Here is a 22,143-nt window from a genome sequence, read left to right as displayed (position 1 = left end):
AGGATTTTGTGATTCTTGCCAGGGGAGAAAGCAAAAAAGAGAAACACAGAATCGTACAGTATTTTCTCTCTGCTTCTTCTTCTGCTTCTTCTTCTCTCAGCACAATGCCTGCAGAATCCCTTTTCTTTTTCTTTTTCTTTTTTTTTTTAATTTAAATGCCACCTAATTATTTCTGGAATTTTAATTGCCAAGCGCAGCGAGTGGGATGCTGCGCCTGCCACGACCAACGCCACCGTAGCCAAGGTCACGCCGCGACAGAGCCGGGGGAACGTGGGATGGCGGGGAGCTGCCGATTTCTTTCCCGTGGCTTAGTCATCACAGAGGGGGGGGGGTGAGGGGGGGGGGGGGAACACACACACCCTCTCTTCGCCGTGTCACAACAACCTGACAGCTCGGGGGGGCTCTGGGAGGACACCTGAGACCCCGAGTTTGTTCGTTATCCGACATCTCTTAACCACGAAGCAGCCGTAGCTTTTAAAAGAGAGGATGGATACTCGGAGCGGCGAGCGCAGTATTAAAGCGTGTATCAAAAAGGCCTATTTGTTTGTATGAAATCCCGACCCCAAAAACAATAAAGTGCACTTGACTCCTTTTTAAATACACAATGAAAAAAATACACAAGCTAGCGTTTATTACTCGGTGTCCATTAGCTGATGTTTGCCAAGCAATTACAGCGATTCGACGCCTTTTTTTTTGTGTGGTTATTTTTTCAAGTGATTCAGGTGAGTGCAGTCACATTAATACCTGTCAGCCATTGAGCTCTGCTGTGGCTCAGCAGCTGACAAGCAAGCACTGCCTTCAAGACTGCTTTATTGTTAAGATAAAGGAAGGTAGGAGGGAGAAGAGATGGTAAGGCCCTGTTTCTATCTATCTGCCATTCCCACACCGCTTCTCCCTCTCCATCCTTCCTCCCTCCCTCCCACTCACCTATCCTCCTCTCCCTGCCAGCCCGCCTGCCTTGGCAGCCGCTAACCTGCTGGGACCAGCCCCTTGATTTATTTGGAGAGGGGCCCTGGAACGGAGGGGCCAGGATGAGTGGCATTTTAATGTGCTTTTGAGATGTTTGGTCACAAGCACTATTGATCACAGTGGCGCAGCAGCACACACACACCCACACATATATATACACACACACACCCCTCCCTCACTGTCCCGTAGACCCCTCTCTCTCACACACTGCCCTAGGGGAGAGGTCTGGCTGTCAGGCAGGGAATGAGTTTCCATGTGGGCTTAGATTAATGAAATGAGGCCCCTGGTTGCGGGGGGTGCAGGGGGTCAGACCATTAAGGAATCCCTGCGCTGGGCGAGATTGAGCCTGCCAGCTGACTGGACCCTGACTGACTGATGGACGCCCGGGATTTAGCAGAATGGGAAAGAGAAGGAGAGAGAGAGAAGGAGAGAGAGAGAGAGGGAGCAGAATGGATAGGATATTGGATTGTGGAACACATGAAAAACAGAGAAATAGAAGGAGCAAAAATGGCTTTCTAAGAGCACAACACACCATCTAACAATCCACCATCAGCACCCAACTACAAGTGATGAGCCTTTCTCTCCACCACAGATGCAACACACACTGACCAACAACTTACTATTTTCTTCCTCTTGCAACACACATCCTCCGTTCATTCACATCAGGTCTTACTCTAAGTAGCAGCGAGCTGTGGGGAAACATCCAGAGGTTGTAAAAATAGGAGCTGGGGATATTTCACAGCCGAGTGAGCATGCCCAAAGCGTGTTTAGCTCCCTTACACTCAGGCGTGGACAGCGGCTTTATTTATTTGATGGCCAAAAAAGACTCAGCAGAGCTCATCATAGTTTCTGACTTGCACTCGGTGCTTTTGTGCAACTGTACCACACACATACACACACACACACACACACACACACATAAGGCAAATGTACTAACAGCATTGTAATGTCGCGCACATGCATCTTGCCTTGGAAAGGGGGGGGGGGGCAGGTATAGCAGCTCAGGGGCTCTCCGAGGTTTGATGAGCGAAAGGGATTAAGCCCCTGTGATCAATAGCCTGAGCGAATACACAGATTATCAGATTATCAGATTAGGATCTGTGCCCCTCCACCCCTCTCCCCCTCCCCCTCCCCCCCCTCCTGCTGCCGATGGGGGAAAGCCAGAGAATACATTAAAACCTGAGGTGCCTCTGCAAGATTCAATTAATCAGGCTACAGGTTGTCTCCCCTCCAATCCCCTCCACCTCTCTCTCTCTCTCTCTCTCTCTCTCTCTCTCTCTCTCTCTCTCTCTCTCTCTCTCTCTCTCTCTCTCTCACACAGTCAATTCCAGATGAGCGGCGGGTTGTTTCGCTACACTCGGCTCACATCAGAACAAGGGCATATCAGTCTTGTACAAAGCGTTTGCGGAGCATGCACAGTGATTTTCTTTAGCCTGAAGAGCAAATTGATGTTACCTGCATATAAATGAGCGCCAAAATAAACCAAATCTTTTTGCTTTGTTTGTCTCAAAGATAGCGATTACTCCCCCTCCTTTCCTAACTGTTTCAGAGAAGAAACAGAGCATTTTCTTCTAATTGCTCAATAGTTAATGAGTACACGTCTAATTAAGGGTAGTAACTTTGATATTCTGCCCCCATCTCCCCCAGCAGAAGAAGTTGAGAGGTATCGCTTCTCTTGTTACACCTTCACACACACACACACACATAAGCTAGAGGCCCATGTGCAAATGAGCATTAGCATTTCTGTCCAGGTGAGGCTAACGGCTAACGGCTACCTTCTTATCTCTCCTCCACAGTGTGTACGGCTGCCCTCTGGCCAAGAAGAGGAAGAGTCTAGACAGACAAACCCTGGAACCCTCGCCCAAGAGGAGCACCTACCTAGATGACATGGACAACTCCACCATGGAGGAGTGCTACGAGACAGACGGGACGGAGGAGATGGACGACAGGGAGGAAGAGGAGGAGGAAGGCGCCGTAGAAGAGGAGGAGGAGGAGGAAGAAGAGGGGGAGGTGGAGGAGGAAGAGGAGGAGGAAGTGGAAGGGTACATGGACTATAACGAGGAGCAAATGGAGCAGGAGGAAGGCGAGGTGGAGAGAGGGGAGGAGGAGGAAGAGGAAGAGGAGGAGGAAGAAGAGGAGGTAGAGGTGGAGCAGGAAGAAGAGGAGGAAGAGGAGAGGGTGGAGGAGGAGGAAGAGGAGGCGGTAGAGGAGGTGCACTATGAAGAGGGGGAGGAGGAGGATGGAGAGCAGAGTCAAGGGCAAGGTAAGAACCTTTCACCAAATTTACACCAGGAATTTAACGCTTTAGAATTTCAAATATTTCCCAATCTTTAAAAAAAACAAAAAAAACCCCATTATTTTTCAAGCAGCATTTGCATATCTGTGGTTTATATTTCCATATTTGATGGGCTGGATGAAGTAGTTTGGGGCAGTTGGACATGATGTTCAAACACTGATTGTGTTTTGCATTGGAATGAGATGAAAGATCCAGAACAACATACTGAAACTTCAGCATGGCTGTGATCGCTTATTCCTTTGATATTTATTTTTTTGTTTATGTTATTCATTAATTCATTCATTTACACATTTTCCTCGTATACTTGCGTGTACTCATTTTCAAAGCCTCTACTGTACTGCTGCTGTAGTTAAAAAACAGCTTTAGAAGTGGAAGAGAGGTGTACTGGCACCAGACAAACACCAACTTACTTTCTTATTTTTGATGTTTTCATAGAGCTTATTTTAAAAATATATTTAGGATTTTTTTTTTAATTACAGAGCAATGATCAAAATTGATGGCTAAAATCAGCAGGGCCATCCTTTCCAATTATTTCCTCTCTGAAGTGTTTTAACCCTCTCCAAGAGCTTTGTTAGCAGTATCAGAGCCCAAATTGTCGATGAATCATGTTAAACTGCTAAAACTGGAGCCATGATTACTTTTTTTATAAACTACACAAAGACTACTAACAAATTCATCTTCTTTTAATCACAAAGAATATTGAGTTTCCCTTCGCTAATATTAAATCTTATGAATATTAGAGCTGCTGACAATCAAAGCTTTAATTACGCCTCTCTTAAAGACATGATACAAAAATACCACCCTAGTTTTTGGGTAGTGGGATTTTTGAGAAACTCCTGCCCCGTATGTTATCTCCTCTTCCCACCCTTGACGTGCTCGACACCAGATTTGGCAGGTTTCTCTCCAGCAGATTCTGTTTTGCACCCCCACATCACGATTGGACCTGACAGTGCCTTCAAGTCCAATTAAGAGTGAAGCTCTGAGAGAGAGGAGTGCGTTAACCCTGTTTGGTGCGCCCCGCTCTACCCACCCAAAGTGTTGATGTGGCATCTCAGCAGCCGTGGCTCTTATTGTCTCGCAGACGTGTTAAAACATCTTTACTGACTGGTGTTCATTAGAGCCCGAAGCCCAAGCCTTAACACTGAGACTGTGGACTGGTTGCTACTGTCTGATCAGCCTGGCAGCAGTTTTCTATGAGTAGTATCTGATTACCATGGATTGTTAATAAGACTGTTGTTGTCACTGGCAGGTATTCATGAGGAGTTCTGCAAATCCTCATCATTTAGCTCTATTATCATCATGTTTGCTTTGTAATTGAAGAATTGTTTGTAATCTGCAGCGTTTTCCCTAAGACAGGCAGAAACATTTTTCAATATGCTGTGACAACCTGGATTTCAAGCAGTATGTCCAACTAGTAAACCCCCCTGGAAACACCCGTTTTCACCCCTTGAAACACCAATTTTTCTTAACACGCTCACTGATTCGTCCTTGGCTCACACCAGCATACAAACATTTCTGTATATGGGTCAATGACGGGGTTTTTTGTGTCCATGTGGTTTAGTCAAATTTAAAGAGGTTAAATTTTTAAAATAAACATATGAATAACTTGCACTTACTCTTTTTTTGTGGACTCAGCATCAAATTTCTGCTTTTAATCCATTTTGAGAGAATATATTAGAGGATTATGGCAAAAATGTCTAAATGGTGTAACCATAAAAACTTAAAAACATAATTAAACTTGCTTAAAAACACTAAACAATAAAACAGCATATCAACTAGTTTGGCATGATCTTACATTATAACTTTTATATTAAATAAAGCTAATGGAATACAATTGTTCTAAATATTACATTTAATCTGGAGAATCATGGAGATCAGGAACCATTTACATGTTTATTTTTTAAATGAAGTCATTATTAGTATAAATCCACTTCAATACACTGTAGGTGGATAAATTATTTGATATTTATCATCTTTTGTGGTTACACCATTTGACATTTTCAGGAGCATTCAGTCTTACTATTTGTAAAAAAAAAATGGTGCAAATGTCATTTCAAATGATATAAAACCAACACAAATACTAAATGTACATTTTAACAAACCTGATGCTGCTTTTAAAACTATTCTGTAAGATATTTTTGAACTATAAAGGGTTTAATGACCTCACTGTTTCCTCTCTCCTCTGACTGACCGGATATACAGAAAGGTTCACATGTTGGTGCAAACCAGGGACAAATCAGTGAGTGTATTAAGAAAAAATGGTGTTTCCAGGGATGAAAATAGCTGTTCTGAGGAGTTTATTAGTTGTGCATACTCTTTAAAATCCAAGTTGTCACAATGTGTCATTACCATGTTCCCCCGTTCACCCCAATACATCAGTACTGGATGGCCGCTGGGCAGATTCCAATCTCCTGAAAATGTAATAGAGGTGACATTCTGGAGCTTCCCTGTGTTTGTCAGCGGCAAATTCACATCTCTGTAGCTAATCCGAAGCCACTTCAGGGCAGGACAGTCTCTCTGTTCCCTCCTTAATCTGTTTCGCTTCCATATCCCTTTTGTGTACCTTGATTGCTCTTCAAATTGCTTCCCCGTGCCATGTTTCATACCATCAAAAATTAAACCCCTGGTGCAAGAGGTTGCTGTTAGAAGGCTTCCACTGTCAAAATATGTGCCTGGTCATTCGTGACTGTTCCCTCTTCTCGCTCTAAAGCCCCTAACCCCCCAAGCACCAATATTGTGTTGCTCTTGTTAGATTGGACTGTGAGTCTGTGTGTATGTACAGTATTTGAGGGAAGTCGGTATGACTGTTTGTACAGTACATGTACTGTATGAGCATGATTTTTATAGTCTATGTAGAACCTGAATTGGGTAATATTCATATTTTCTTTTAAATTTATATTCAAATGTTGCATTCTTCGTACTTGTAACTTTGATCTGCAGTCAAGTTCGCATTAATGTGTATATTGTGATTACAGATCAGCGTTTGAACCTGCCGATTATTAACTTTTCATCACTATCAATTAAACTTACTTTTTTTTCTAATATTATTATTATTTTCCTTCTTCTTGTGATTCACTCCTTCCCACCAAGTGAAACTCTCATTTATTATTTCTGTGCATGTGTGAGGGGGCCTTTGGGTTCATTTTCTCTGCAGGAATGTAAGTGGCAAATGTGACGCCAATGTGAGCGATGTGCTCTTGGCGGTTCAGGGCGGAAATATGAAAGGAGAGATTGGAAGTGCTCCAGGAGTGAGTGCTTGAAATTACTGACAGAAGAGGTTCAGTAACCTTTTGCAGCCTGTCAGAATCAATTAGGCAGTGAAAGGAATTCTAAAGATACTGATGACTGAATGAAAAAAAAGAACTTTACTAGCAAACGATGAATAGCAACTGACTGGGGTTCATCTTGTTGCAGATGGAACATCATATTATTCTCAGATTTGAAGACTTGTAGGAAAAAAACTCGCCAATTCATTTTCTTGCAGTGTTTTGATTTATACTGTTGAAATAAGTGAAATGTTGTCTCATTTGCAACTATTTACATAATTCTTTAGTAAAATTATAAATCAAATGACCTTAAAATCTCTCTCTCTAAAGAAATCAAGGGAATTAGGGCACAAATAAAACTTGCCAAAGATATAGTCTCTTGTTTCATACATTCTCATTTACAAGAGCATCTTTTTCTGGAACGCTCCCAAACCGCTATATTTAACTTCCTGTGCTGATTCACAATTCAGAACACAAGCTGCTGTTAAGACTCTCAAAGTAAATTATTAGGGGAAGCAAAGAGTTCCTTATCCAATTTAGATGGACCAAGCCCAGAAATCAGATTTACCAGTAAAATAGAATGACGGAAATTAAATTACTAGACGTTTGTTCTTTCTTTCCAACAGAGGACGATCTGATGAGCAGTGGAGAGGGGGGCGAGGGTGATGGCGGAGGTGGCGGTGGCGGCAATGCCAAACCTGGCTCCGTCGAAAAGGACGACAACAACAACGACGAGTACGAGAACTACGACGAACTCGTGGCCAAGTCGCTGCTCAACCTGGGGAAGATCGCCGAGGACGCTGCCAACCGAGCCATGACGGAGTCCGAGATGAACAGCAACTCCTCCAACAGCGCGGAGGAAGAAGATGAAGAGGAGGAGGAAGAAGAGGAGGAAGAAGAGGAGGAGGAGGAGGATGAAGAAGAGGAGGAGGAGGAGGAAGATGAAGAGGAGGAAGAGGAGGAGGAAGAAGAGGAAGAGGGGGAAGGAGATGAAACACAAAAAGCTGACCTGAGTTTGGACGTTGACAGTGATGTGGTCAGGGAGACGGTGGACTCTCTTAAACTGCTGGCACAGGGTCACGGCGCAGTACTGTCTGACAATTTAGATGGACAGGAGTATGATGGTACAACTGAGAACGGGGGAGGGAATGACTGTTCCCATGGGGGAAATGCACACAATGGTGGTAATGGACAAATTAAGACCATCGGTAATGGACAATTAGAAAACAGCGACGAGGAAGTGTGTCTAAGCAGTCTAGAATGCCTACGGAACCAATGCTTCGACCTAGCTCGGAAACTAAGCGAAACCAAGTCCACAGACCGAAACGGACCACCCCAGCTAAATCTTTTTACATGCGGGGATCCCAATCAACAGCCCCAGCATCACGGCTATGGGGATTACCAACATAGCCAAGACGACAGACGACTTGATAGGAACTATTCCGACATGGACAATCTCATGAAGCTGGAGGAGCAGCTGAGCCCACGCTCCAAGGCCTTCTCAAGTTGCGCACAGGACGACCGATATCACAACCACCGGGACTTTGACGAGGACACGGCCTCCGTGACATCGGATCGATCAGAAGAAGTGTTTGACATGACGAAGGGTAACCTGTCCCTTTTGGAAAAGGCCATTGCACTAGAGTCAGAACGGGCCAAGGCAATGCGGGATAAAATGGCGGCCGAGGCTGCCAGGAGAGACGGGGTGAGGTATAGCCACGAAGACCATGGCCCAAGGCACGGCTACGGTGTTGAGCGTAAAGCCCGTCTTCCTGATGGTATGAAGAAGCTTTTCTACCATAAAGGTGAGTGGTTCTTTTCAAACATGGACATGCTAAGATTGCACACCACGCTTCCATTGGAAACCATATCTCCTCGAGTGTAGACATGTTTACCTCATTTAACAAGCTCAGGTAAAATGTTTGTCTGCCAATGTTTGGCTCTGTATTCTATCTACCCTGTACTGGAGACTAGACAGCCCACATGCATTCTGGGAACCTCGCTATAACCCCAGGACAAGCTTTTTTCAGCCAATTTGGAAATTCGCATCTCGGTAGCAGCGGGAGCGGCAGCAGCAGCTTATGTTGTTAAAATAGGCCAGCATGGAAACATCAGAGGGTAGGCTTGTCAGGCATAAGTAATGGCAATCTGCATGGCCTGTTAGGACCGCAAATCTCATCCGTGCGATGCAGCTTGGGGTAAAGCTGCCTATTTTTAAACCTGTGCAAGTACTTGAGAGAGGGAAACTACAAAACAGAGGCCTGCTGCCTTTAGAAAGGATTCATTCTGTATGAAACATGAAAGCTTTATTCATATTTTATCATGCTTATATCTTACTGTTCAGTTATTGATACTTATTGATTCTACAGAGAGGCAAATACACATATAATAAATGGCTTATCATATATTGCAAAGAGAGTGTACTGCCTTTGCTAGATGTCTGCTTGTGTACAGAGTAGACTCATAGTCACAGAAACATTGCAGGGGCATTTACAGTGGTCTGGCTGCAGCTCCCTTATTTAGCTCCCTAATTATTCCTCTCATCATATCCTTTACTGCGACAATATTCAGACTTAGTTAGGTTAAATCATTTCCTCCCATAAGGAAGATATCAGATGAGAGCAACAAATAAGCATGCTAATTCACAGCAGGGTGATATTACACCTTAAATGCCACACAACTCACAGCAGGTATATATTGCGACGTAAATGCCACACAAATGTTAATTTCAAGAGCCGTCCATGGCCTCTGTGTCTGGCTAATGTTGGAATAATGAGAGGACGCAAGACGGTTGCGTCACGATAAGATCTTTTCCTTGGGCGAGATAGTAGCAGACACTCGTTGACCAGAGTTCCTGTGTGTGATTTATAAAGCAGAGCGTGGCGAGGGAGTGGGGAGTGGGGGTGAGTGAGGGTGGGGGGGGGTTCAGAGTATAGCCCAGCACCCCTAAGAGAGAGAAGCATGAGGCTGAGATGAAAATTGAACAGTATCAGAATGACCGATAACGAACGACAGGCCCACTGACTGCACATTAATTATCCAGAGATGGTATGGTAATGGGGGCCATTTGCTATGCAAAGCGCAGACCGTCCCCAGCCACAATCAATATCCCCTGCTTTCTAATATGCCTTCCACTTGGCTGCCTCCACTCACTCCGCAATGGAAAGCGCGGCAGGCAGAAGCGCACGGCCCGTCACGTACCTTATGTGTGTGTGTGCATGTGCGGCAGGCGTTGGTACGTGCGCAGATTGAGAATTATTTCCAACATACTGTTCAAACACTAACAGTCAATGTAATAATGTGCCCCAAAAGAAGCCATTATTAAGAAATCCCCATTTTTTACATGCACGCCAAGTTCTTTATCAACATGAAATTTCCCTGTCTTTATTGCACTGGTGCTAGACAGAAGGGCCAGACATGACATAGCAATATTGTACCAAACTCATATGCCCTTAACACGACATAGATAGATGACAGCCACACAGGATAATAAGGTTCTTTTTTTTCTCTCCAATGAATGAGACATGGGGTTTCATTTGGTGACTCACTTGTAAATGTATGAGTAGGTGTGCATCGTGCTACCTCTCGATTTTGTCCTTTCTTAACCCTCCTCTTCACTTCATTCTACTCCTTGTTCTTACTCCACAACCTCTGGGGTTATTCAGGTTTGTCAGTAAGGGTCTTAGATGCAGCTGCTCGGTTAGCCTATAAAACTAATGGATCAGTCTACTCTCCAAATACTGATCCTGACACAAATGGCTCCAATTGATTGGTCTACAATCTACAATCTGATACGTCACTCATCTCCTGTGTTGATTGCCTTTTCTAAACATTTTCTACATTTTAATTAAAATGTTAATACAAACTCTACAAAAAGCCATTGCATTTTGAATGTAAGAAGAATCGTTGACCTTGTGTGAGAGTGAAAGTGTTTTAAAAGGTGGATGCTTGCATTGGAGAAACAAAGCCAGTTGGCACGGCTTGGCATTGCTGCTTTTTGGTGGTAACCATATCTGATCTGGGTTTGGAAGAAACAGGAGAAGCAGGTTTGGGGATGGGAAAGACAATCTCATCCGGTGTTTTTGTGTGTGTGTTTGTGTGTGTGTGTCTGTGTGTGTGCTTTTTGGACCTTCTCTCGCAGCACTCAGCTCAACAAACTGTCATGTGAAGGCATGAGCGGTTCTAATGAAGAGAAGAGTGATAAATTCCTAATTGAATCTAAACTGGAAGATGAAAGAGTTTTTTTTCTTGGGGGTCACTCACACCAGAGTTGTTATATTTCATAATTTCACAATTTCATTACAGTAAACAAACTTCATGATTAAAAGATCTGTCAACAAGCCAATTATTGCATCTTTGTCCTTGTCAGTCTTCACTCCATTCCAATAAATAATGGCTTATAAATAAAAAATTTAAAAATCCACTTCAGAATATTTGTGGTTGCATTAGTCAAGGAGCGTAGATTTGGTTTCATATTTGAGGGGGTGGGGGGGCACATGAAGTCAGAGCTTCTTTAACACATTCTACATTTTAATATCAATCTGGAAAATAACACATTATCATGAAATTGGTAATCGTGCTCTCCAAATGAACAGTGGCCATATTTAAAAGTCAGACATGCCACATTATTGCTTTATTATTCATATACTAGCCCTACTTAAAGATGTAGTATATAGATTTAGTGGCATCTAGTGAAATGGACTTGGTAGAAATGGAATATAATATTTATAAGTATGTTTTAATCAGTGTATAATCACCTGAAATTAAAATGTGTTTTTGTAACCTAAGAATGAGCCCTTTATATGTACATAAAGACCAGGTCCTATTCCTCATAGGCCGCCATGTTGCACCGCCATGTTTCTACAGTAGCCCAAAACAGACAAACTTAACACTGGCTTTATAGAAGGACTTTTGGGTGTCAGACAAGTTTCGTGGCCATCGTAGTTTCTCGTACACACTTGGAAAGAAAAGTGTATTCAGTTGGTTGCAATCTAAAACCTGACCACTAGATGTCACTAAATCCCACACACTGCACCTTTAAAATCACATTTAGGTTTTTAATGATAGAGGTATTATAGTTAATTTTAGAATAATATTATATGTGCATGTACTGCCTCATCAAATAATTAATATGAGTAGTATTGACTGTGAATAATAATACAGATACATGATTTTTGAACCCCTCCATCCCCCTACCCCCTCCATTCCCAGTGGATATTATAGCCTTGGCAACAGCTATTAAAAAGTCTGTGAAATCCAGAATAGACTGACATATATATAACCTGAATATCTTGTGTTCTTCAACATCTGTTCCTTCACGATGCAGCTGTTCACAGCTCTCTACATAATACAGTATCTGTGTATCTTTCAGTCATATATTTCCAGTTATCCACCAATGGCAGTTTTAACTCCCTTGTAACTCACATAACATCTGGGAGATACTGTTCCTCAGTCGCAACTTATAGCTCTGACATTATGTGGCTGCCATAGTAACTGCCTCCATCAGCATCGCATGTTGATAGCCCCCATCCTCCCCCTCCCCCATACATCTGCCAGCATGTTGTACTCAGTGTGTGATCGACTCAATGTGACTTCCTGCTCACAGATGCTTCACGCGCCGACAAGAAGGAGAGCCGGTGTCCGACGCCGGGCTGCGACGGCACGGGTCACGTGACGGGCTTGTACCCCCACCATCGGAGCTTGTCCGGCTGTCCGCACAAAGACAGGGTGCCACCAGAAAGTGAGCACACACACATACACACACACCAGCTAAACATTATTTACCCAACCTGTGGCCTTGATGTCCTTTGATGTTGGAATCCAGCATGTCCCGTGCTCTGTGAACTTGTTGTCGTGGTTGGTCTGTGTTTGATATTTGAGTGGTGGAGGGTGGGGGGGGGTTACAGCGAGGGGTCGGACGGGTTGCAGCTGCACTTCTCTCGTGACCTTTTGCATGGGGCCGTGGTTTTTCTGTGCTCGCTGATTGCCTGCCTAGTGTGCCGTGGTGATGAAGTGGGGAAATGAGGCCTTAGTGATGTGCAAACAGTGGCAACGCAGCAATTGGTGGGATGGTCAAGAGCTGTCAATCTGTGTTTTACTCCACTGCATGAGACTTTCTCCTCCACTAGATGGATTGACAGTCTTTAGAGTGTGATAATCCCATCCACTGCTGCTGGTTTCATTCATACTTTCTTCTTCACAGTGTGGTTTATACACTGCATGTATGACTGAGAAGAAAAAGTGTCGATGCCATGCTTGTATTTCATTCATTTGTGTCAATTTTTAACATTAATAGAGTCTTAACGTCTCATTTTTTGTCACCAAACTTGAATATGCTCACCTTAATAACACTGAGTCTGTTTCAGTCATCCATGCCATAAACCTGATTCATTTATTTTGTGTTCCTTGCTCAATTAAGCGCCGTTGAATAGAAAGGCAGTATCATATCTCTAAGCCACAGATCAAATGAAGTGGCAATAAACATTAGCCTTGAGTGAATAGTGAGTTTTCCCTTTAGAGGTTTTACCCCGACTATTTAGTCTCATTCACCTTGTGCAAACTTCTCAATAAAAGCCCCTTTACACGTTTCATTAACCGCAGCGTGAAAATCAAGTTATGATCCGCCATGACCCAGACTGCAATCAAAATAAAAGAGGGTTTTTTTTTTATAATGGCAAAGAAATTAGTTACTATTACAGCCAGGCTTGTAAAAAGACCAGCCGTGTCACAGACGACGACAGACTCGCACAAAAAGGTCCCTAACCTTAAAGATGTACCCGTCTCCCAGAAATGTGAAATGACTCAGAGCTCTTGACCTTGACCGGGGGATCGAGAGCCCCAAAATGGAATTCGGAATGGGCAGGAATTGATTGTCACTGGAGATTTTTGGAATATGATGTCTGTGTTCCTCCTCCTGTTCCTCACTCGTGTTGATCGGGCTGACTTTTGGTGGAAACGATACCCGCTTAATACTGAACAGGATGCTCAGGATTGCAAAAAAAGTTCTCTTCTTGATCTTTATGGCATCATCTTCAGTCCTTATCCCCCGACTTCAAAACACACACACACTCTACAGTCTTGTTGCTATGAAAAGGTGACCTGCTATAGGCGGTGTTGGGGAGTAACCATGTGACTGAATAGATATATTGCTGCTTTCAATTCTTTGAAATCAATAACCCAAATATCTTTATTTTATATTCCAAAATCTACATGAATTAATGAATATATTTTCAAATGAAAGATAAATGTTGCTTTATAAGAAATGATCTCCCTTATAAATCATGTCAGTATCCATGAAAAACAGCTGAACTTAGATATTGCCAGTTGAAAATATACATTTATTGTGTCACGCCAAATGACGCCTATTTTAGGGACAAAATGTATTTGGTCAGAACTTGCTTTGACATTATGCATAGACATCAACACTTTCTGTGGCCATTGAAAACACATTACTTATTTAATATGAATTGTAGAACTATCGAATATGTAATTTATTTGAAAATATATACTTATTAAGGTTACACATACGCCAGACAGTCACACCATATGACATTTTTCAAAATCAAAATTCTAAGTAGAAATCTTAATACACCAACAACAGCTTTGGTATTGTTGGTATTATTGTACTTTATCTTGGCAGAGAAACAACATTTACATATACTGTATATTCTTAAAAAATATCAATTTTTATTAGTATGTGACACATGGACAGTCAGAATAATATTATTCATCATTCAGCACCTGGGTATACATACCCTAACAGTTGGAAACCTTCATTAGACATTTTGAAAAACAATTAAATTGAATAAGTAACATTACTTTGATGAAGTGATTGAAATAGTTACATTACGTATTACATTTTAAATAAGGTAACTAGTAATCTGTAACATATTACATTTCCACAGTAACCTTCCCAACCCTGCCTATAGGTGGTATGAGATATTAGCAGGTTTCTGCATTATCAGCCACAAAGCAGCCAGTCACCAGCATCCTATCAATAAGTGGTCAATAGTCTCATGCTGACAGACTCCTCACTCTACCGCTTCCAAGGTAAAGACTAGTCCATGTCACACATGGGGCTGCCTGCAGGGTGGACTCAGCCATGGGCAAATCTCTCTCTCTCTTTCCTATTAACACATTTGCTGTAGTGGATGGACAATGTTTTATTAATGCAGTGGCTTCATTTAATTGGGAAATCACACAGTGCAGCCAGGCTCTTCCTTGGGAAATGTGAAAAAAAAAGACGATTAAATTATATCTCAAATTCATTCATTCCAATTCTTGTTTGCTCATTGTGGCTCTTTTTTTTCTTTTTCTTCTTCAGTCGAATATTAAAATATTTAATCACCTCACACAGGAGTCTTTGTTTTCCTCTTGAAAGGAATTTACCTTTTTAGAATATAAAGAATTTGGGCCCACGTCCCATTCCTTTCCATGTATTCCTTTTCCCTCCGAATCAGCCTGCTGCTTTAATATCTTGTCACTCTGGCTCTGTCTCTGTGCAGAGGGGGCAGGACAAAACTGGGATATGCATAATGTATTGGCTTGTGGCATGTCGAGGTGGCCAGGTTTCGTCCAATTACCTGCGCTGAACGCCAATTAGTATGTAAGCGAAGGAGGATGATGAGGGGGTTAAAGTTTAAGGGGGTGATAATGATGAAGCTGATGCCGATGGGGTTTGGCCCTGCACGCCACTGGTGCCGAGACGACCCTTACCCACACACACCAACCCCCCCAACTCCCTCACTACCACCACTACCTCCGCCCGCCTCCGGTGCTCCAACACTTCCTCTCGGACATCAGTAGATCATTAATCTAATTGGCTAGTTGCCGAGGGGATGTGAGACAGTTATGGACTGTTTTAATGGTAAATGGTATTGAAGACCGCGCTCTCTACCCTAACAACGTGCCGATGATAACAAAGCGCACTCTATCAAGGAGCTGTATCCCATCCGTCTGCTTCCTCCCATTGATTCCAAGACCTTGTGTTTTGCTTGATTGAGCTGTTGGTCGCGCCGTACTCTGCATGCTCAAAACTTCCTTTTTTTCCATTTCTGTCTCTTACCAGTTTTTTTTTTTTTTTGTCCTGTTAAACTTAAATGACATCTTTTTATTCATGACCACCCCCCCCCCCCCCCCCCCCCCCCATCCCCGTTCCATGAATACTAATTTGAAAGGGCTGGATAAGTGGAAGCAATATGGTAGGAAACCTCGCCTGCCCTTTCAAACTAGTGTTCATTAAAATGAAGGAGGGGTCATTTAGGTTCACACAGGCTCATTTCTTAATGATGTTTATAATGCCAAAGCTCCTCACACACTAATAGAGCTCATGCGTGATTGTTAAGGGGGCTCCTAACCTTCCCTGTCTTTCACTCCTATCTCCTGTCTGCGTGTGAAGTCGTGGCTATGTATGAGAATGTTCTTAAGTGTCCTACGCCTGGCTGCACGGGACGCGGCCATGTCAATAGCAACAGAAACTCCCACAGAAGGTAAGTGACAGCCTGCCTGTGTGGATCTGGCACTGTCCATGTTCAGTTTTTGTTCACTGTGGGACTTTATTTTTTCAGTTTATACATTTATAAGGTGTTTTTCTTAGTTTTTTCATCCCTAATTTCTTATTAAAGTCATCTTTTTGTTAAATCCATTGTATTTGCCCAGGGCTGGGCAATAGGGGCAGAATCAAATATCATGATATTTTTTAACTAAATACCTCAATATCGATATTAAGATAATATTGTAGGCATGACTATCGGTGCTTTCACAAAATATTTACACAATGTGGATAAATGCAAATCATAGAACAGTTCTATAAAGCCAGTGTTAAGTTTGTCTGTTTTGGGCTACTGTAGAAAGATGGTGGAGCAACATGGCGGCCTCTGTGGAAGAGGACCCGCTCCCAATGTAGATATAAAGGGCTCATTCTATGGTTAGAAAAACCCAATATGGAGAAGTTCCAAAATTTACATCAGTTTACTGTAATGCAGTCGATATCTATAAAATATCATGATATTGATTTAATATCTATTTATACTCACTGACCTCTTTATTAGGTACACCTGTCTGTGCAATCTTATTCAAACCAATACAACAACTTTGCCATAAATTCTACATTTATGATGTTTTTGTTAACATTGTTAGAAAGGTGATAATTCTATTTTATGTCATGGTGGTGAATTAGGGTGCATTACATTGAATGGTGTTCCTGATATTTTATCCAACACAGCAAAAACATTTGACCGAAAAAATTGACAAAACAAATAAATAATACCATCATAAAGACAAACAGAAAACATTAAAACAAAAAGACAAAATCCAACAAAAGCACAACTCAGAGCTGTTGTATTGGATTGAATTAGATTACACAGGTGTACCTAATGAAGAGGCCAATGACTGCATTGCCCAGCCCTATTTTATGTCTTTCCAACACATCATTTTTTATGTGTGTGTATGGATAAGCACTGTTAGCATTTCTAGTGTAATGTTGGCAAGTAGTTCAGCTGCTTAACAATCCCATAGTTTTCAACTGAGTCTGATTAGAATGCAGCAATTCACACCTTCAGCAGCATAAATCATTTATCAGCTCCTGGCGAAAAAATGGCATCTATCAGGTGCAGGTTCGGAGGGAGAAAACCCCGAAATAGCAGGGCAAGCTCTCGCCAGTGCCTGTCAGACGTGGGGGTGGAGGTTGGGGTGGCGGGGGGGGCGAGGTGACAGTGAAAGAGGAGTGTCACCCACAGCAGATGCTCGGGGAGTCGGGCGTAGCAGCAGCCATTAGCACCTTTCCGCCACTCAGCCGGGGTGAAAGGAAGAGGTGCAGACCCGGGGAGGAGGAGGAGGAAGAGGAAGAGGAAGAGCAGAATGCCAGCGTGCTGTGCTCAGCAACACGCCGGCAGTGCAAAATAGGCGCACACATGGACACGCGCCGTAAAACTTTCACTTTTACTAGAAAGAGTTTCATACTACCTCACACTCCCCACTCCCCGAAACTGATACACACTTTTATCCCTGCTCAGGCGTTTATGCACGTCTTATGACAGGTGCTCATGAACACAACTCTATATATGCTTCAGGCCATTGTCAAACATCATTTTTTTCACTGAACCCCCGACACACTCCAGCTGACAGACAGGATGGAGAATAATAGGGGTTAAGGATAACAACATGAACTTTTGTCACATTTGGTCAGTTTAGTTGTCAGGACGATGTGTTACAGCATTAAATCTCATTCAGACACACTGCAGGTTTAGTTCCCCAAGTGTATGTATGTAAGTGTGTGTGTCTGTTTTGATAGAAAGATGCTGCAGAATGTACATAAAAATGGTCCATATGGGAAAAACTATTCCGAGGATTGTTTTCCACTCAACCAAGAACATTCAAGCTGTCGCCAACTGCAAAAATGAAGGATTCTGCATTTTAAACAGAGACTTTCTGAACCGTAATCAGGTATTTTCAAACCGGTATATAGACACTGGGATTGATTAGCTGACAGACAGATGTGCACTGACTGTTTTTTCAGCCCCGCCACGCCAGCTGACAATCAGTTATTTACAAGCCAAACAGTTTGTTTTTTACAGTATGTGCATTCGGTGTAATATTTTCACCTATTGGTAAGTGTGTCACACGTGCCACTTAACGCCGCTGTCTGGTTTCAGTCTGTCAGGTTGTCCCATCGCCGCAGCAGAGAAGCTGGCCAAAGCCCAGGAGAAGCACCAGGGCTGCGACGGCCCCAAGTCCAACCAGGCCTCTGACCGAGTCTTAAGGTAGTATTCACTCACTTTCATTCACATTACATGTAATAACTTCTCTATAAGAGGCAGCTGAAACCATGGAAAGACATGAAGCTTACAGTAGATGCATATAGTTCCAGGGGTGTCAAACTCATTTTAGTTCAAGAGCCACCCATACAGCCCAGTTCAATCTTAAGTGGGCCAGACCAGATATATATAAATATATAAATTATATATAATGTACATATTAAAAAACGTTACTATAATAAACCTTCTATTTAGTAAACAAATGAACAGTTTGAGATGTATTAGGAACAATAAGTGCAATTTCAACAATATTATGTCTCATTTTAATTCAGATTATAGTGTTTCCTACTGAATTTTGAGAGACTATGGTGGTTGGACTTCAGTCAGACCGTCGAGGGGGGTCCAGCTCCCCCACAACAATATTTTGTACATTTTTAACCCTCACATACTGTTCATATTCTGACTCATTTTAAGTCTCTAAACCAATTCACATTCATAAATTCCTCATCTATTCATTTGTGCAGAAAAAAACATTCACACTCACTGTTTAATAGTCCAGGAGGTGATTTTATACCATGTTTGACAACATGTTTGAATTATGATTGATTTTGCATATATATCAATGTGTATCAGCTGCCCAACAATGTTTTAACATGTATTTGATTTCCATTTTTGTATGCTGTGGGTCACATTAGAGAAAGTCTGGCTAAAAGAAATGTTTACATGGTGTTTATACAGCTCTTAAATGTGAAAAATGGGTCAAATTTGACAATTTGACAAGGATTACTGAACTCACTCAGCAAAAAGAGACTTCCCTGAACAGCATGTAAGGGTTAAGTCAAATGCACCATTCTGGTGCACTCTGAGAGCAAAATTAAGAGGTTATATCTACACTGCAAAAAGAATCTACACTTATATCTATAGTCTATCTTTTGTGCAGGTCTACATGTCACCTTTGTGTATGTCCCCCCATTTAAATTGCATAGCTACGGCAAAGATTTAGAGCATATAGAACTCTAGAATATTTGTGTTTTCATGCATTTTGGTTCAAAATGAATTGTATGTCACCAGGCTACCGCAAACAAAGAACAATCACTGCTTGGTTCTTAAAGTCTTTTTCTACAGCTATAGTTTAATTATGGCTTTGCCTATCTCGTTCCACAAGCAACACACACTCACAGAAGCAGGAGAGGAGAGGAGGCAGAGTAGCAGCAGAGAATATCTATGGCTCTGGTTCAGGGTGAGATGCTTTAGTGAAGCAACTGGTCAAAACAACATGACATCGTGGCGGCACAGATTAGACTATGACAGGCCGCCACATTCTATATAATTAATGGGAAACGCTGAGATTACTTTGCACAGAAGCTGCTGATTGACAACATTTTGCACAATGTTCAATATATGAATGATTAAAATATGATCACAATATTTATTATTGTTTTTTCAGAGGATTGTTTTCTGGTCAGGGTGGAAAAAAACTCTGAATCAGCAGAAAAATTGGAATTACTTTTCTACAATTGTATACTCTGCAGACTTATCCAGTGGGCCAGACTGGACTCTTTTGCGGGGGGTTCTGGCCTGCGGGTCGTATATTTGACACCCCTGGTCTATTCTATTGTCTATTATCATATGAACATATTACATGTAAAATTAGGAGCTTGATCACTGAATTCACTGTAAATATGATTTTTGTGCCAGTCAAAAGTTTGGACACACTTCCTCATTGAAGTGAATGTGGAAGATTTGTCCAAATGAATGTATGTAAACTGATGTGGAAAGAGCTGACTGTTAATTTACATGTCAACAACTATTATCCAGGCATGCTGGAATGTTTTTGTCCTTTTTTTTTTCTTCCCCTCTACATTTCATGAAGCTATTGAGATTTTAAGTCTCCCCCTTTATTTTTTGTTTTATGTTTATGTTCTCTTGTCTTCCCCCCTGAGAATACTTCCAAGAGATTGCATGTTCATTTCCACGCTCGCTGTTGAAGGCAAATGGCTTTATTAGATTTTAACAGAATCTGCCTCATTTATCACAGAGACGGCTGGGATGTTTTTGAACGAGAGTTTGTTTGATAGTCATGAAAAACGCTGTGATGAAAAGTCATAAGTAATTGTAAATTTTTTATATTTATATCATAAGTGAGCATCGGCAGTGTGAGATCTTACTTTTCATCTCTTCCAGGTTTTTGGATTGCGTTCATAAATGCATATCAAATGATAAAAGCATATCATAAGTATGCAAGCGTAATAAAAGATATGCAGGGATTCAATTTAGCCTGTTTTTTATTGACTAGGCGTGAAAAATATTTGTAGCAGGTTTTTTAAAGCAAGAGGGAGGAAAATATCCATGCTATGAATGTGTGAAAAAAGGACCCTGCACCCCAAAAAACATCCCTCCATCCACCAGCATCCTCCTCCATATTCTATCCCTGGAGTATTCCCATCAGTCTGCCCCTTCCCCGTGCATCTGCCCTTTTTTTTACCAAACCCCCTCCAAGTTCCTCCTCTCCTTCCTTCCCCCTGGGCAATGTTGAGTGCCTCAGTCCAACTTCCACCCCCTCGTCATTTATTTTCCAGGCCTATGTGCTTTGTCAAACAACTGGACTATCCACAGTATGGTTACAAGAACAATGTCTCCACCAGCACGCCCCGCTCCAACCTGGCCAAGGAGCTGGAGAAGTACTCCAAGACCAGCTTCGACTACAGCGCGTTCGACGGCAGCAACAACCACCAAGTGTACGGGAAACGGGCCATCGCACCCAAAGTTCACGGGCAAAGAGACACCTCCCCGAAAGGATATGATGGTACCGTTTCTTTTTTCAGCAAATGAGTCATGTTTCATCTTTTTTCATCTCACATCCTGAATTTACAGTTTTAAGCCTATAATGTTTAATAATGTTAGGTTTTTATGTATGGAAAGTTTAGCAGTCTTGTTCTTTAAAATATGGCTTTCAGAAATCTTATAAATCAGTACAGATAAGATCATCCTTTATTAGTCCCACAGTGGGGAAATCTACTGTATTGCAGCAAGTGGATAGCAAATAATAGAAAGAACTAGCCGACCGAGATATTGACCTATCACAGATGGGTATTGGTGAATATGCTGTCCAATATGTGCTGATATTATGGGGGGGGGGGGGGTGTCGGCCCCAAAAGTCCAGCATCAGTCAGGCCGTAGAAAGAACATCAATAAAAAGAATAAAGAACAATAAATAATAAGTACACAAGCAATAAAAACAATAGTAGTAAAAGTAAAGAAAATAATAACATGATGTACAAGAGTAATATTGGTGTTGTCAGAATGATTATATACCTGAGTCTGATATTGATATTCCAAAGTTTTTTCCAAAGTGAAAATAATGTATAACAATATGTGACAAGTTTGCAGGATTTAACTTTAAATCCACACACTTCATAAACCCACATCAACATCATTTATTCACCTTTAATGTTGACTGATTTTAAAAAATGTTTTAATGCGTCCTGCAGCCAAACGCTACTGCAAGAACTCCAGCTCGGCCAGCAGCACCACCAGCACCTACGCCCCCAGCAGTAGCAGCAGCAGCCTGAGCTGCGGGGGCGGCGGAGGAGGAGGGGGCGCGGGCGGAGGCGGCGGCGGGGGCGGAGGCAGCAGCGCCAGCAGCACTTGCAGCAAGAGCAGCTTCGACTACAGTCACGACATGGAGGCTGCTCACATGGCGGCCACAGCCATCCTCAACCTATCCACACGCTGCCGGGAGATGCCACACGGGATGGGGGGGAAACCTCAGGACCTGTGCTCACAGGTAGGAAGGGAGAGGGGGGGGGCGTGTTTTATCATACATTTAAATGTACCTGAATGCCTAAAGTGTATGTGT

General features: G+C 42.4%; 1 protein-coding gene across 1 annotated transcript in view; it reads left to right on the top strand.

Moving 5' to 3' along the window:
• Positions 1–22,143, top strand: part of myt1lb (myelin transcription factor 1-like, b) — a 49,414-nt gene that overhangs the window by 9,220 nt on the left and 18,051 nt on the right. Inside the window, exons 2-8 of the mRNA XM_053335206.1 lie at positions 2,766–3,232; positions 7,158–8,336; positions 12,137–12,271; positions 15,929–16,019; positions 18,183–18,290; positions 20,864–21,090; positions 21,776–22,071. Of these exons, the coding sequence (XP_053191181.1) occupies positions 2,766–3,232; positions 7,158–8,336; positions 12,137–12,271; positions 15,929–16,019; positions 18,183–18,290; positions 20,864–21,090; positions 21,776–22,071 (2,503 nt within the window). The remainder of the gene's footprint in view (positions 1–2,765; positions 3,233–7,157; positions 8,337–12,136; positions 12,272–15,928; positions 16,020–18,182; positions 18,291–20,863; positions 21,091–21,775; positions 22,072–22,143) is intronic.

The sequence above is a fragment of the Scomber japonicus genome, chromosome 16 (genome assembly GCF_027409825.1).
Source record: "Scomber japonicus isolate fScoJap1 chromosome 16, fScoJap1.pri, whole genome shotgun sequence".
NCBI lineage: Eukaryota > Metazoa > Chordata > Actinopteri > Scombriformes > Scombridae > Scomber > Scomber japonicus.
This window is presented reverse-complemented; position numbering and strand designations above follow the sequence as displayed.